Consider the following 16,790-nt stretch of genomic DNA (forward strand, 5'->3'; position numbering starts at 1 on the left):
GAGTTCTGTTATGTTGCTGTGATTATACAGGAGACTTAATACTTACTGTAAAATGTCCTTAAGTCTAGGGTTACTTCATTACGAGCCGGCTCTCGCCAATTGCTGGTGAGGTCCAGGATGTACTTGCTTCTGACTTCAATCTGGCATGTACCTTTTTGCAGGTTCAAGGGCAACTCCTCCTCCCTTTCTTCCTAACATGTCGTTTCTAAATATAGTTTAGCCTGGTATAGCTATGCCCCAGTCCTATTATTATTTTATATATATAGCATGTCACTGCCCCCCTCAGCTAGTTTAAATACTTTCTAATGAAGCATCTGAACTGCTCAATGAGTGTTCTGATTCCCCTTAAAATAAATGCAAGTCGTCCTCTTTTTTTTTTTTTAATATATGTATATCTATTGCCTATCTACCTGCAGGTAGATTCGGTGTATCCAATAAATCCAAATCCCTCTTTCACACCACTTCTTCAACCGCACATTAAAGTCTATGGTGTGAACAATCCTGCCTTCCCCACCCCTATATACTGGCAATACCTTTGAAAGACAAAGAATGCTACTGTACCAGCCTTAGAGCTGTCCCTATCCCTTAAATCCACTGCACTGGACAACACTAAACATTGTAGCAGATGTATACAGGATTGACCATGTTGTGTGCAATGCCGGTGTTCCAATTACTGCTTGTTTAAAACTCGCACTTGTGAGTAACCGACTCTAACTGCTAACGGCGGGTGGGGGGGGGGGGAGGGAGGAGAGATGGGAGAGAGACACACAGACACCCGCTTCTAGGACTAGGGGTCACATCTACAAACACACCTATTTTCAAGCTTCTAGGACTATGGGTCACATATACCAAGAGGTGCTAAGATGCAAGCCAACATATAACCTAGCCACTTGAATGGGCTGCATGATGGCCTATGGCTTGGCACAGTGTGGTAAATTTGGGTATTATTGTTGAGCACAAAAAATATCTTTGGCTATACAGTAACCGTAACTGCATATGTAAAAAGAAAAAACAGGGTCTGTGCTGAGCACGTACATTCTAAGTGAAACTTCTTTGTGTTTTGTCACTGAAATTCTATTTCGATTTTAATGTTTTTGATTGAATGAAAAACTTTTGAGAGTATAATTACAATTTCAGTGACAACAAAACTTAAAATGCGCTTGCTCGCCACACACACCTTTTTGTTTTTTGTTTTTTAGCCAGGGACTGGCCACTCAATTGTTCACATAGCATGTATCAACAAGTGGTGGTGTCTTACAAGAGAAACACTAGCTAATTCAGATGAACTCCTTGTATTTGCTTATGTACCTTTTTTAAGTGAAACTTCTTTGCTGGCACCTGGCACCAATCTCCTTGGAGTCCACGCATGCGCAGTAGTGCCTGTTGCCTGCCACGCATGCGCAGAGGTGGCCAATGTCGCCGACGCATGTGCAGAGAGGGCAACCACCCCACCACTCACCCCTCCCTCTCTTTTGTGTGTGTACACATAAACAAACAAAAGGTACAGTGTTATTACAGGAATTCCCAGTGAGTACAAATATAGAAATGCAAATGGCAAAACTTTTACAAATCTACCATTTATAATAAAAAATGGAGAAGTGCAAAAGATGCAAGGTCTGTAAACATATAATACATGAATTGAATACAGATTAATACCATATAGTAACCGTATTGATTATTTAAAAAAAAAAACGGTGTGTGCAGAGCACACGCATTTTAAGTCAAACTTCTTTGCATTTTGTCACTGAAATTGTCATTTGATTTTTATGATTTTGATTGCATGAAATACTTTTTTGAGAGTAACGGCATTTAGATACTTTACAATCCAAAATATATGCATCTGCTTTAGTTATCAGTCAATTGTATCATGTGTTCCAACTGATGCTATGGAAATGTCTGCTGGGAAAAAAATAATTATACTCCAGTCTTTCATTCCATCAAAATCATAACCAAATACAATTTCAGTGACAACACAAAGACGTTTCACTTGTAACGTGCATGCTCGGCACAAACCCCCTCTTCCTTTTATATCATATTGCACCTACTGTATGTGTTGAGAAAACTATAGAGAAATAAGAAAAAAAATTAAAACAAGTCTTCTGAGAATGCAATGATCATGGATTTATCTGTATTTCACGAAGTCTGAAATTTGAGCTCTTGGGATCCTCCTAGTGGTGACTTTGTCTGTCGGGTAGAGCGTCACGATTCTGTATATTGATGTGTGTCCTGTGAAAAAAGGCCTTAGTCTGTCTAAATCACAGTCCTACACCGCAGAGGGCTCTCTACTAAGAAACAGTCATTAAATCATAAACGGTAAAAGGCATTCCAATAAATATTGTTCTCTATGTACTAGAACTAATACTAATAAGTTGAACATAATTGTTTCTCACCTGCCATCTGTTTTCTAGGATTTTTGTTCCTACTGCTTTTCTTTCTTTATCTGCCATCTGTAGTCTGGTAAGACCGTTGCTGTCCTGCTAAACCACCCTCCTGTTTATTGGTCTCATCTGTTTCTCCCCTTCACAGATGCAAAGGCTGTGAATGGTGGCCGGGACTCTCAAGACCAAGCCCAGCAGAATGGAGATAGCAGTGAGGAAAGCGAAGATAAAGAAGGCAAGACCTCCAAACGGTGAGGCCTTCAACTTAACACTCGGCATTCCTACCACATATATTTAAGCTATAGATGCCACGGCTCCCCTTTTCATTTGTGTCTTTATGGGAACACCCCTGGACATCACAGGAACAACATCCACCCCTCCCCTCCTTTAAAAAAAAAAAAAAAAAACTTCCTTTAAAAGGAGGAGACAAAACAACATTCCCATGTATCTCGTGGCCTTTTGCAGCTAGTCCCACCCAAAATATCTCATGCTCTCTATTTGCCTAAAATGTATACTGATCTAGCGCAGTTCTATTGGTCGAGCATTACCTATACAGGCTAGTGCCTTCATACTTTCCCTACTGTGTCTATAAGCTACATTTTGACATTTATGCTTTGTGACCAAACCAAGACATTCTTGGGAAGGATTTTAATAGACTGCTTGTCGTGTGTTAACCAGTATACAGTACTTCAGGAGAGTCTAAAGACTGCAGAGCACCGAGGGAGATTGATTACATTTTACCTGCTAATTTGTTTTTGTTTTCCTTTTTCTTTCTTCATCTTCAGTACACTTGGTGGATCAAAAGGGACTGAGCCCAGCAAACACACGAGCGACGATTCCGACGACTGAAGACAGCAGGAGGACCTGCTTTTGGAAAGGGCTGATGTGGCTGTTTTACAGCGGAAACCTTTTAGACTGCTATCGTTTTAAATAATTTTATAACTACAGTATTTTGGTGTTTGAAATAAAAATGTAAAAAAGATTTAGCGTTCAAAGGAGGCAAGGCCTTTTATTTTTTTGTTGATGGGGAAAATAAAAAGATTTTGTTGTCTTTCTTTTGCATAGTGGTCTTTGGGCAGTGTTTTTAACCCATATTTCTACCGTTCTGGGTACGTAGGATTACAAGGTTTAAATTTGCCAAGAGGGAGTGCCATCTAGATATCCAAGAAGGCAGCCTTTTATCTTTTTTATTTGTGCAGTATTGATCGGTTTACTAAACTTTCAGGCAAACTGTCTTCAGGACTTGTACCCTGTACTTCCAAAACCGTTTATTTGCAACTCTCTGCATACAGTTAACCGAAGTGCTATTGGGTAACCTTATGGATATTCAGCTTCTAGGCTGACCATTAAGCTGTTAGACAGCAGCAATAGCAAATCCTGCCATGATTCTTTTTTTCTCTTCTTACAAGATAGACTGCATGCATAAAATATGTCAGACGAGAATTATTTTGGAGTATTTGCTTTAATTATAATTTTGCTCCTTTGCCACACACTTAATCATAGCTGTGTATACGTTGAGGTTGAAAATATACAGCAGAAAGGATCAAAACAAATTGTGCAGTACCCTGAAATTCTGTAATGAATCATTTGTTTTCAACTTCAAGGAGAGATATAGAGATATCTCTCTCTATTATATATATATATATATATATATATATATATATATATATATATATATATATATATATATATATATATATATATATAAAAATCAGGTAATAAAGAACCATAGGCACTCCGTCTGAATAGAAAGAATGGGTGCAAATCCTGTACAAATAAATACGATACCGCACGTGGACGAATATCAGAGGCAGTACTCCAAATGAATATCAAAAATCATGTATTATTCAACAAAACATCATATCCAACGTTTCGGTACTCAAACGGGACCTTTGTCAAGGTGATGATATATATATATAATCGTGCGCACACACATGCGCGCATTAGCTTATAAGGGTTCCGTGTAAAACTAGATTTCAGGCAAAAGGTGACAGTGTGCTCATTTACATGTCATTTCCCACAATCCCTTGCTGCAGTAGAAGCACTGGGTGATGGTGAAAGGCAGGGTTGCAGACCTGTCTAAAACATGTGAATGTGCTCACAGGTGATTTTTTTTTATTTGAGATATATATATATATATATATATATAATCACACCACAGTACTTATATTGGAGACATTCTATAGTGTTCAAAATGTGTAGTTTATGCAATCAATGGAAACATTGGCCATGCAGCACTTTCTTAACCATCTGTAATCTTGTTTCACCTATATACAGCATATCAGTGCAGTTACTGTTCATGCACAGAAAGTACTTCTCAGTACAATGAGAAATGGTGTAACACTGTTAACAATGCATTGAATGGAAGTGAATGCTTCATTAACTATGCTTTGCCCAACAAGTCGCCACCTTGAATAGGGATCACTGAAAGCAAACACTGACAACACTTGTATGTCATTTGAAGACTGACCACAAGGTGGAGCCTCCACCCCAGTGTAAAATCTTTTTATTTTCCTCCTTTATTCTTGTCTTTTACAAATGTGTTTCAGCTTTATTGTCCCCTTTTCACTGTTTTTTTTTTGTTTGTTTTTTCTGCCAAAGCAGGGAAGAAAATAAATATCCTGCACTCTGACAGCAATGAACCTTTTTAGTATTGCAGTTGTTGTAACTACATAGTGATTGCAAATAATGCCTCCTTGCCTCCTCCCTGAAAACTTGTGAATCTTCTTTCATTCCTCCTGTCTGTGTTTGCCAGTGCAATCATGGTATTTTTAAGATGTGTGATTTTTACAACCCTATGGGAATAAATGTATGTATAAGAACAGAAAGTGTTACCATACTACTTTAAAATGGCTTTGTTGAACTGTATTCTCAACCCCATTGTAGCTTCACGGGCCTGCACGATATTACTTTGCAATACAAGGTAGGCACCTCCAGCACTGAAGGGGTTGTCTCACTTGCCTTCAGTTATTCTTAACAGTTCGCCAATTGTTTGTTCCACGTTGTATGTGCAGACAATTAAGAAAGGGCAGTATATTTTTTATATAGCAGTGAAAATTGTTTGTTACGTGCCGCTGAATTTTTTTTTTTATATATATATATACAGTATATACCAAAACCCTAGGTTATTTTTATTTGGTGGTCATACATTGTGCAAAGTAAGCCTGCTATGTAAATATGATGCGCTGTAAAACAGATTTTGTTGTGCTTTTGTATTGGAGGCTCAAATAAAGTAGTTTATAAATGTATTTTGTGTTAAGGAATGTTATTTCTTGTATTATATAGTGCTGAAGACTTGAATTGGCACTATACTAAAATCCACATTAAACTAGTGAATATGAAATCAATGTACAGGGTATTTATTTCTAACATGTTTTACAAGGAAGTAATACATTGAGAGTTCCCTCTCGTTTTCAAGTATGTCCTGGGCATAGAGTTAAGGTGACAAATAATACATGGTTACAAATACAGTTACATAAGTGAACAAGGTATACATTATATACAAGACATTGCGTGCACAGTTAGAGGGTAAGTGCTAGACATTGGAAACATTGTGAACAAATCACCGCACTGGAAATCTGGTGATCTCCCTGTAGAATTGTGAGTGACAAAGGAACAGTGCGACATTTGTCAGTTAGGTTGGATCAATACCCACTTTTCCATAGTACTTTCACCAGACGCAATAAGGTTATGGCAGGTGTGACGGATGGCCATCACGGAAAAGGCTGGTCACGCCAAACTGACGGTAACCAACACAGCGAGTCACCAGTACACAGTACTACGCCTGCCAGGAAAGCGCCTTGGACATACCTGTACTGACCACGAGAGTATGGACAAAGTTTCACTGTAACAAGCAAGCCTGTTAATAGTTATAGCTGTTGGGTGTCGGCCAGGTAATAGCTAATCACGGCCTGGAGGAAGGCAGGACAACTACCGAGTCCAGCTGAGCCTAGCTAGGGTTTAAAAGGCAGGAAAGTGGTCTGCGTACACACCACGTGTCCTTGATGTCTCAGGACACCAGGGCATGCAGGCCATATGTATATGTCCCAGATGCATAGGGACACATGGTAACTATAGATGTATATGTACTTTAATATGCTGGGAAGCTGGACTTGGGCTAGGAAAAATCTATACTTTGTTAACGTCGGCTGAATAAAATCCTGTTATTTTCCCAAAGCAAGTCTCCTGTCTTAACTTCTGCATGCATTGCCTACATGCACCAATCGGGGTGCTTGTTTGTAGGAGGGCCAATAAGGGCACACCACGTCAGGATGATATAGCTCTGCCCCTAATGCATGCAAAGGGGTGGAACTTGCAGCTGGCCAATCGGAAGGTTAGTACTAGGATTTGCTGGCTCTTTCTGGTGAGATTCTGTCTGGGCCATGAGAAGTCTCATCTGACAAGCAGCGGGGCACTCATTAAAGACAGATCATACTAGAAAACTTCTAAAGATTAAACCAAGTTGGTGCAGAAAGGAAGGAGAAGATAATATAATAGTACAGGCTGAAAAAAAACTTAAATGCATGCTTGCTAATGCAAGAAGCCTGACAGATAAAATGGGGCAGCTTGAATTAATAACTACAAGGGAGAAGTACGATATCATAGGTATTACTGAAACATGGTGGGATGAAACTTATGACTGAGCAGTTAATTTAGAGAATTATTCCCTTTTTCGGAGGGATCGAGCAAATAGAAAAGGAGGTGGAGTATGCTTATATGTTAAGCCGGATCTAAAACCTATTATAAGGGAAGATGTTTATGAAGGGAATGATGAAAATGTAGAGACCTTGTTGATAGAAATTAGCAGTGGAGGTAAAAGTACAAAGAAAATGTTTGTAGGAATATGCTATAAACCACCAAATATCTGAGATTGAGGAAGCTGAAATACCTTTTTGAAATGGAGAAGGCATCAAAACTGGGTGATGTTTGCATAATGTGTGATTTTAATTATCCAGACAGACTGGGGCAATGAGATTAGCATTACAACAAGAGTGAACAGGTTTTTGGGGGTGTTTAAACACAAATATATGACCAAATTATTGAGGAACCAACTAGGAGAGGGGCCATACTGGATTTGGTATCAAACAATGTAGAAGTAATATTCAAGTCCTGGAACATTTGGGTAACAGTGATCATAACATGGTCTCATTTGAAATAAATTATCAAAAAAACAGATTACTTGGGTTCAATAAAGACCTTAAACTTTAGAAAGACAGATTTTAATAAACAGGTCTAATCTACAAGTAATACACTGGGATGATGCTTTTGCAGGGAAAATGTAGAAGATAAATGGGCAGTCTTTAAAACATTGTTAGAAAAGCACATTTATCAGTGTATACCCTGGGGTAATAAGTACAAAAGAAATAAGTCAACACCAATGTGGCTAAATAAACAGGTAGGGGAGGAAATAGAAAAGAAGAGGCAGGCGTTTAGATTCTTTAAGTCAGAAAAGATGGGGGAGAAGAAGCAGAGTCCTCCAGCGCGAAGACTTTAAGTCTTCTCCTCAATATGTATAGAGGGGAGATATAGAGAAAACAGAACACAGGCAAAGGTATAATACACGTTGATGTTGCAGAAAATCAGAATAACCTTAGAATTATAGAGCTTGACACTTGCCTGTGCCTTCCTCTCATCAGGTGCACTTCTCCATACTCTCTTCAGCAGTGGCTTAAAGGAGAAAAGAAAAACAGCATGGCATAAAAACATTTTATTAAATGAACACACACCGTTAAAATCATACTCACAAGCGGCCATATGTGTATGCTTTATGAGTAAGTTTCCAGCGTATCTCCTCAGGTACAGTCCCTCAACGTTATTCCCAATCCTGGGGATGCCCACGTGGACGCCTTCTCAGCTTCCAATAGCCGGTTCACTGCGTGCAGGGGTTCCTCAAGGATTGCGCGCAGCCTTGGTTCACCTCCCTAGCTCCGTCCCTCACTTGGAACTCGGTCTGTGCAAGTAGTCCTGTGTTTACCATATAATGCTCATGCTTTCTTTTAAGTTTACTAAAATGGCATGAGCATTATATGGTAAACACAGGACTGCTTGCTTCAGCTACGTATGTACAAGCTGATTGCAGCCAATAGCGTAAAAGCAAGCAGTATAAGTATGCTGTACAATCAGTGAACCCATACACCACTGAGGAAGCCTTTGGCGAAATGCATTTAGTGGATTTTGGACTTTGTACGCCACCGTACTTGGAAGGAACAGAACTCAGCCCAATCAGCACGAGAACCGGTGACACATGCGCAGACTGAGTCCCAAGCGAGGGACGGAGCTAGGGAGGTGAACCAAGGTTGCGCGCAATCCTTGAGGAACCCCTGCACGCAGTAAACCGGCGATTGGAAGCTGAGAAGGCGTCCAAGTGGGCATCTCCAGGATTGGGAATAACGTGGAGGGACTGTACCTGAGGAGATACGCTGGAAGCTTACTCATAAAGCATACACATATGGCCGCTTGTGAGTATGATTTTAACTGTGTGTGTTGATTTAATAAAACATTTTTATGCCATGCTGTTTTTCTTTTCTCCTTTAAGCCACTGCTGAAGAGAATATGGAAAAGTGCATGTGGTGAGAGGAAGGCACAGGCAAGTGTCAAGCTCTATAACTCAATGGTTATTCTGATTTTCTACAATATCAACGTGTTATACCTGTGTCTGTGTTCTGTGTTTTCTCTATATCTCCCCTCTACACATATTGAGGAGAAGAAGACTTAAAGTCTACGCGCTGGAGGACTCTGCTTCTTCTCTATTGTCTATTTTGGGAGGAAATTGAATAGCCTCCATTGGACTGTAGCTGCGGGACAATAAGTATACCATTTACATTTTTTTGTCTGTCTATGATCTGGCGCCGCTTGATATACAGCTATAATTATAGAGTGTATATTTCTATTTCAGAAGAGACGGGCATCATATCAGAATTATAAGGTATGTAACAAAAATTGCAAAAGGGCAATCAAATTAGCCAAAATGGATAATGAAAAAAGGATTACAATAGAAAGTAAGGTCAACCCTAAAAAGTTCTTTAAGTACCTAAGTAACAAAAAAAGAGAAAAGAAAATATAGGACCTTTTCAGTGTGAGATGGGCAGGCAGATTATTAGGGATAAGGAAAAAGCAGAGGTATTAAACAAATTATTTGCCTTTGTATTTACCATGGAAGAATCGATTTCAATTGTAGGGCCACAGGAGGAAGCCACAACCTCCATATTAATGAACAATTGGTTAACTGAGGCAGAAGTTCATGGGCAGCTTGAAAAAATTGAAGTAAATAAGGCACCTGGCCCCGATGGCATACACCCAAAGTTCTCAAGAAGTTAAGTCCAGTAATAGCCAAACCATTACATTTATTATTCAAGGACTCAATTTGCACAGGCTCAGTACCACAAGATTGGCGTAAAGCAGATGTGGTGCCTATATTTAAAAAGGAAGCTAGAACACAACCGGGGAATTACAGACCTGTAAGCCTGACTTCAATAATGGGGTAAATACTTGAAGGTTTAATACGGGATAATATTCAGGAATACCTAATGGAAAACAAAATTATTAGTAATAGTCAGCATGGATTTATGAAGGATAGATCACGCCAAACTAACCTTATTTGTTTCTTTGAGGAGGTAAGTAGGCATTTAGACCAGGGTAATGCAGTTGATGTGGTCTACTTAGATTTTGCAAAGGCTTTTGATACGGTTCCACTCAAGAGATTGGTGTACAAAATAAAGAAATTGGACTCAGTAAAAATATATGCACCTGGATTGAAAACTGGTTGAAGGACAGACAACAGAGGGTTGTCATAAATGGAACTTTTTCAGGTTGGGCTAAGGTCGTGAGCGGAGTACCTCAGGGATCGGAACTGGGACCACTGCTTTTTTTAACTTGTTTATTAATGACCTTGAGGTTGGCATTGAGAGCAAAGTCTCCATCTTTGCTGATGATACTAAATTGGGTAATGTAGTAGTATCAGAGCAGGAAGGACTTGGAGAGACTGGAAACTTGGGCAGGTAAATGGCAGATGAGGTTTAATACAGATAAATGTAAGGTTATGCATTTGGGATGCAAGAATAAACTGCCGACTTACAAATTAAATGGAGATATATTGGGGGAATCCTTGATGGAGAAGGATTTAGGAGTGCTTGTAGACAGCAGGCTTAGCAATAGTGCCCAAAGTCATGCAGTAGCTGCAAAGGCAAACAAGATCTTATCTTGCAAAAAGGGAGGTGAACCAAGGTTGCGCGCAATCCTTGAGGAACCCCTGCACGCAGTAAACCGGCGATTGGAAGCTGAGAAGGCGTCCAAGTGGGCATCTCCAGGATTGGGAATAACGTGGAGGGACTGTACCTGAGGAGATACGCTGGAAGCTTACTCATAAAGCATACACATATGGCCGCTTGTGAGTATGATTTTAACTGTGTGTGTTGATTTAATAAAACATTTTTATGCCATGCTGTTTTTCTTTTCTCCTTTAAGCCACTGCTGAAGAGAATATGGAAAAGTGCATGTGGTGAGAGGAAGGCACAGGCAAGTGTCAAGCTCTATAACTCAATGGTTATTCTGATTTTCTACAATATCAACGTGTTATACCTGTGTCTGTGTTCTGTGTTTTCTCTATATCTCCCCTCTACACATATTGAGGAGAAGAAGACTTAAAGTCTACGCGCTGGAGGACTCTGCTTCTTCTCTATTGTCTATTTTGGGAGGAAATTGAATAGCCTCCATTGGACTGTAGCTGCGGGACAATAAGTATACCATTTACATTTTTTTGTCTGTCTATGATCTGGCGCCGCTTGATATACAGCTATAATTATAGAGTGTATATTTCTATTTCAGAAGAGACGGGCATCATATCAGAATTATAAGGTATGTAACAAAAATTGCAAAAGGGCAATCAAATTAGCCAAAATGGATAATGAAAAAAGGATTACAATAGAAAGTAAGGTCAACCCTAAAAAGTTCTTTAAGTACCTAAGTAACAAAAAAAGAGAAAAGAAAATATAGGACCTTTTCAGTGTGAGATGGGCAGGCAGATTATTAGGGATAAGGAAAAAGCAGAGGTATTAAACAAATTATTTGCCTTTGTATTTACCATGGAAGAATCGATTTCAATTGTAGGGCCACAGGAGGAAGCCACAACCTCCATATTAATGAACAATTGGTTAACTGAGGCAGAAGTTCATGGGCAGCTTGAAAAAATTGAAGTAAATAAGGCACCTGGCCCCGATGGCATACACCCAAAGTTCTCAAGAAGTTAAGTCCAGTAATAGCCAAACCATTACATTTATTATTCAAGGACTCAATTTGCACAGGCTCAGTACCACAAGATTGGCGTAAAGCAGATGTGGTGCCTATATTTAAAAAGGAAGCTAGAACACAACCGGGGAATTACAGACCTGTAAGCCTGACTTCAATAATGGGGTAAATACTTGAAGGTTTAATACGGGATAATATTCAGGAATACCTAATGGAAAACAAAATTATTAGTAATAGTCAGCATGGATTTATGAAGGATAGATCACGCCAAACTAACCTTATTTGTTTCTTTGAGGAGGTAAGTAGGCATTTAGACCAGGGTAATGCAGTTGATGTGGTCTACTTAGATTTTGCAAAGGCTTTTGATACGGTTCCACACAAGAGATTGGTGTACAAAATAAAGAAATTGGACTCAGTAAAAATATATGCACCTGGATTGAAAACTGGTTGAAGGACAGACAACAGAGGGTTGTCATAAATGGAACTTTTTCAGGTTGGGCTACGGTCGTGAGCGGAGTACCTCAGGGATCGGAACTGGGACCACTGCTTTTTTAACTTGTTTATTAATGACCTTGAGGTTGGCATTGAGAGCAAAGTCTCCATCTTTGCTGATGATACTAAATTGGGTAATGTAGTAGTATCAGAGCAGGAAGGACTTGGAGAGACTGGAAACTTGGGCAGGTAAATGGCAGATGAGGTTTAATACAGATAAATGTAAGGTTATGCATTTGGGATGCAAGAATAAACTGCCGACTTACAAATTAAATGGAGATATATTGGGGGAATCCTTGATGGAGAAGGATTTAGGAGTGCTTGTAGACAGCAGGCTTAGCAATAGTGCCCAAAGTCATGCAGTAGCTGCAAAGGCAAACAAGATCTTATCTTGCATTAAACGGGCAATGGAAGGAAGGGAAGTAAACATAATTATGCCCCTTTACAAAGCATTATTAAGACCACACCTTGAATATGGAGTACAATTTTGGGCACCACTCCTTATAAAAGACATTATGGAACTAGAGAGAGTGCAGAGAAGAGCCACCAAATTAATAAAAGGGATGGACAGTCTAGCTAAATTAGATTTATTTACATTACAAAAGAGGGGTCTAAGAGGAGATATGATAACTATATACAAATATATTCGGGGACAGTACAAGGAGCCTTCAAAAGAACTATTCATCCAAGGCAGTACAAAGGACTCGGGGGCATCCCTTAATGTTGGAGGAAAGGAGATTTCACCAGCAACAAAGGAAAGGGCAGTAAAAATGTGGAATTCATTAGCCATGGAGACTGTGATGGCAGATACAATAGATTTGTTCAAAAAAAGGTTGGACATCTTTTGAGAAAGGAAAAGTATACAGGGATATACCAAATAAGCAAACATGGGAAGGATGTTGATCCAGGGAATAATCCAATTTGCCAATTCTTAGAGTCAGGAAGGAATTTATTTTTCCCCTTATGAGATATCATTGGATGACATGACACTGGGGTTTATTGTTTGCCTTCATCTGGATCAATAAGGAAGTATAGATATAGGATAAAGTATCTGTTGTTTAAATTTAGCATAGGTTGAACTTGATGGACGTATGTCTTTTTTCAACCTCATCTACTATGTAACTATATCTTTTGTCATTATCCGATTCTGTCTCGCTAGTAACAGTGACTGCTTACTATGCCCAAGCACATTTTAACAGATATGCAAGCAGGAAATGCAGCAGCATCTGTTGCATGTCAGGTGGTGGACCCTGATAACCAGTTTTGAATCTGTGTCCCTGTTCTGGTATCAGCTGTAACACCTGACTACTAGTCCCTGTTCCTGATCTAACTGGGTTGGTGCGCCAGTCGTTGCTGGAAAAGGCGAGGGTGACATTGGTGGTGATGGCTCTTCTAATGAGCTTTGTGGGAAGGTTAGTTGGAAGAGTGCAGTGGTTCCTCTCCCAGATGTCATGGATGTAGTCCCAAGTTGGTATTTTATCCTGCTCCCAGAGCCTGCAGGCATCACATAGGTGTGGTTGTCTGGAGGGACCAACTTGTGTGAGCATGCTTTGAATTACCATGCAATGGCATAGTGAGGGACACCATGGGGGTCTACATCCTGTGATATTGCAGCCTGTGAACGACTGCACTAAAACACCATCACAGTATGTATGTATAACTTTATTTGTATAGCACCATCCATGTACATAGTGTAGCACTTCACAGCCTTAGTACATTTGACAATTATATAATACATATTGGGAATAAGTGCTTCAGACCTAAAGTGACATTAGGAAAAGGAGTCCCTGCACCATGTACGTGATAAGATGAGGAGAACTTAAGAGACAGTAGGAGGGTGTTCTAGTGTTTCTGCAAGGGATCAAGGGCCATGCATATGAGATGTATAGTATTAGCCAATGGAGCTAGCCATATGCTTTGTTAAAGAGGTGTGGGTTAAGATGGGTCTCAGACCCCTGAGGTACAGTACGCCCACAAAGATAGATTATGGAGGAGGTGTTAGCAAATGACAAAGTACAATAGGAGAGGTAAAAGGAAATCCAGGATCAAGCTATGTTGTCTTTATTTATTGTTATTTATAACACCCGTTATGTACGTGAAAAGCATATAAATAACGCATAAAGGTGAGAAGTGCTTCAGACATAAAAGAAACATTTAAGAAAAGGAGTCCCTGCTCCGAAGAGCTTACAATTAATTTGTTGGTAGGAAGAACGTAGAGACAATAGGAGGGATTCTGGTAAGTGCGTCTGCAAGGGGCCAAGGTTAATGTATGAGGTGTTAATTATCAGCCATGGAGCTATTCATATGCTTCCTTAAGCAGGTGTGTTTAGAGGTGGGTCTTAAATGTTGATAGAGAGGGTGCTAGTCGGATATTGAGGGAAGGGCATTCCAGAGGTGTGGGGCAGTAAGTGAGAAAGGTTTAAGGCGGGAGAGGGCTTTAGATACAAAAGGGGTAGACAGAAGACATCCTTGAGCAGAACGCAAGAGTCGGGATGGTGTATAGCGAGAAATTAGGGCTGAGATGTAAGGAGGAGCAGAGGAGTGTAAAGCTTTAAAAGTGAGGAGGAGAATTAAGTGTGTGATATGGGATTTGATAGGAAGCCATGAGAGAGATTTCAGCAGACACGGAAATGGTAGTGATTCTGGCAGCAGCATTTAGTATAGATTGTAGGGGAGACAGGTGAGAGGCAGGAAGGCCAGACAGCAGGAGGTTACTGTAGTCGAGATGGGAGAAAATGAGGGTCAGTGTCAGAGTTTTTGCAGTCGAGCAACAGAAGAAAGTGTGTATCTGGGTAATATTGTGGAGGAAAAAACAATCGTTTTTTGCTACCTTTTGAATGTGAGAGAGGAGTCGGTATGACCCCTAGGCAGCGTGCTTGGGCTACTGGGTGAATGATAGTACTTCCAACAGTAATGTGGAAGGAGGAAATAGGGCAAGGTTTGGGAGGAAGTATGAGGAGCTCTATTTTTGCCATGTTAAGTTTAAGTTGGCGAAGGGCCATCCAGGATAATACTGCCGAGAGACATTCAGAAACTTTAGTCTGCACAGCAGGTGTAAGGTCAGGGGTAGAAACGTAAATTTGTGTCATCAGCATAGAGGTGATATTTGAACCCAAGAGATGTGATTAGGTGGCTTAGAGATTGTGTAAAGAGAAAAGAGAAGAGGTCCCAGGACAGAACCCTTGGGTACCCCAACTGAGAGATCGACAGAGGAGGAGGTGTTAGCAAAAGAGACACTGAAAGTCGCTGGGAGAGGTAAGAGGAGATCCAGGATAGAGCTTTGTTACGAATGCCAAGAGTATGGAGAATGTGAAGGAGAGGCAGGTGATCCACAGTATCAATGCTGCAGAGAGGTCGAGTAATATGAGCAGAGTGTAAATAACCTCTGTCTTTGGCAGGATGAAGGTCATGTTATTTTAGTGAGGGCTGTATCAGTGGAGTGAGCAGTGCGGAAGCCAGATTGTAGAGGGTCTAGGAGTGAATAGGTGTTGAGAAAATGGAGCAAGCGAGGAATACAAGATGTTCAAGGAATTTAGAGGCAAAAGGCAGGAGGGAGACAGGTAAAAGTTAGAAAGACAGGTAGGGTCAAGCTTGCTGTTTTTGAGTAATGGTATAACTGTTGCATGTTTGAAGGAGGAGGAAAAGGTCCCAGAGTAAAGGGAGGAGTTAAAAATGTGTGTGAGCGTAGGGATTATAGTAGGAGCAAGAGGTTTTAGGAGATGGGAGGGATAGGGGCCAAGAGGGAAGATGGTAGAGGGAGAAGAGGAGATCAGCAACTACACATCCTCCTCTGTGACAGCGGATAAAGAGTCAAGGAATGCGGGAGGAGAGTGAGGAAGAGGTCTAGTGTGGCAGGAGGAAACAGAGGGGATGGCCTGACATATGGATTCCACCTTTTCCTTGAAATAGTCGGCCAAGTCCAGAGGTGAGATGAAGGAAGAAGAACAGGCAGCAGAGGGTGGTCTGAGTAGGGAGTCAAAGACAGAAGAGTCGGTGTGGATTAGACTTGTGCGTGTTGATTTATGTTACGGATACCAGGAGTATAGAGGAGAAGAGAGTTGTCTAAAGGCTCTAAAAACGTTGAGTAATATAAGCAAGGTGTAATGTAGTGCAATCATTGGCATTTGGGAGGCACCTTCAGTAATCCTCTACATTCGCATCTTCTTTCACGCACGAGGATCCTGCTCTGGGTGACATTTGGAGAATTACCGCTAAACATTCCCCGAAGGACCCAGGCAGGCACCACTGTCTACCCCTTCAAGGATTTCTGCGGGAAGTAATGTATCTCAGGTACTTCTCCTCAACCACTCTCACCACCACCATCCCAGTGACACCAGTGAGTGAAATCAAGACAGATTAGGTAACAGAGTGGAATATTAAGGGGAAGGGCATTCCGGAGGCATGGGGCACTGAGAGAGGTTTTAGACAGGAGATGGCTTTAGATACAACAGAGGTAGACAGAAGAAATCCTTGAGCAGAACGCAGGAGTCGTGCAGGTATGTAACGAGAAATTAGGACTGAGATGTAAGGAGGGCAGAAGAGTGTTTAACCTTACAAGAGAGGAATAGTGTTACGGAGTTTTATCGGAAGCCAGGAGAGGGATTTCAAAAAAGTGCCCGTGAACAGGCTGCTTGCTTCGCATGGCATTTCATAAGGGTGTACTGTCTGTTTTGCATG

General features: G+C 40.6%; 1 protein-coding gene across 2 annotated transcripts in view; it reads left to right on the forward strand.

Annotated features, from left to right (window-relative positions):
- Positions 1 to 5,626, forward strand: part of PSIP1 (PC4 and SRSF1 interacting protein 1) — a 66,855-nt gene extending 61,229 nt beyond the window's left edge. For both annotated transcript variants that reach the window (XM_075595798.1, XM_075595807.1), the window contains 2 exons: positions 2,527 to 2,629; positions 3,164 to 5,626. In XM_075595798.1, coding sequence (XP_075451913.1) covers positions 2,527 to 2,629; positions 3,164 to 3,227 — 167 coding nt within the window. In that variant the 3' untranslated portion in view covers positions 3,228 to 5,626. The remainder of the gene's footprint in view (positions 1 to 2,526; positions 2,630 to 3,163) is intronic.
- Positions 5,627 to 16,790: the final 11,164 nt, after the last annotated feature.

Source organism: Ascaphus truei, chromosome 1 (genome assembly GCF_040206685.1).
Source record: "Ascaphus truei isolate aAscTru1 chromosome 1, aAscTru1.hap1, whole genome shotgun sequence".
Classification (NCBI taxonomy): domain Eukaryota; kingdom Metazoa; phylum Chordata; class Amphibia; order Anura; family Ascaphidae; genus Ascaphus; species Ascaphus truei.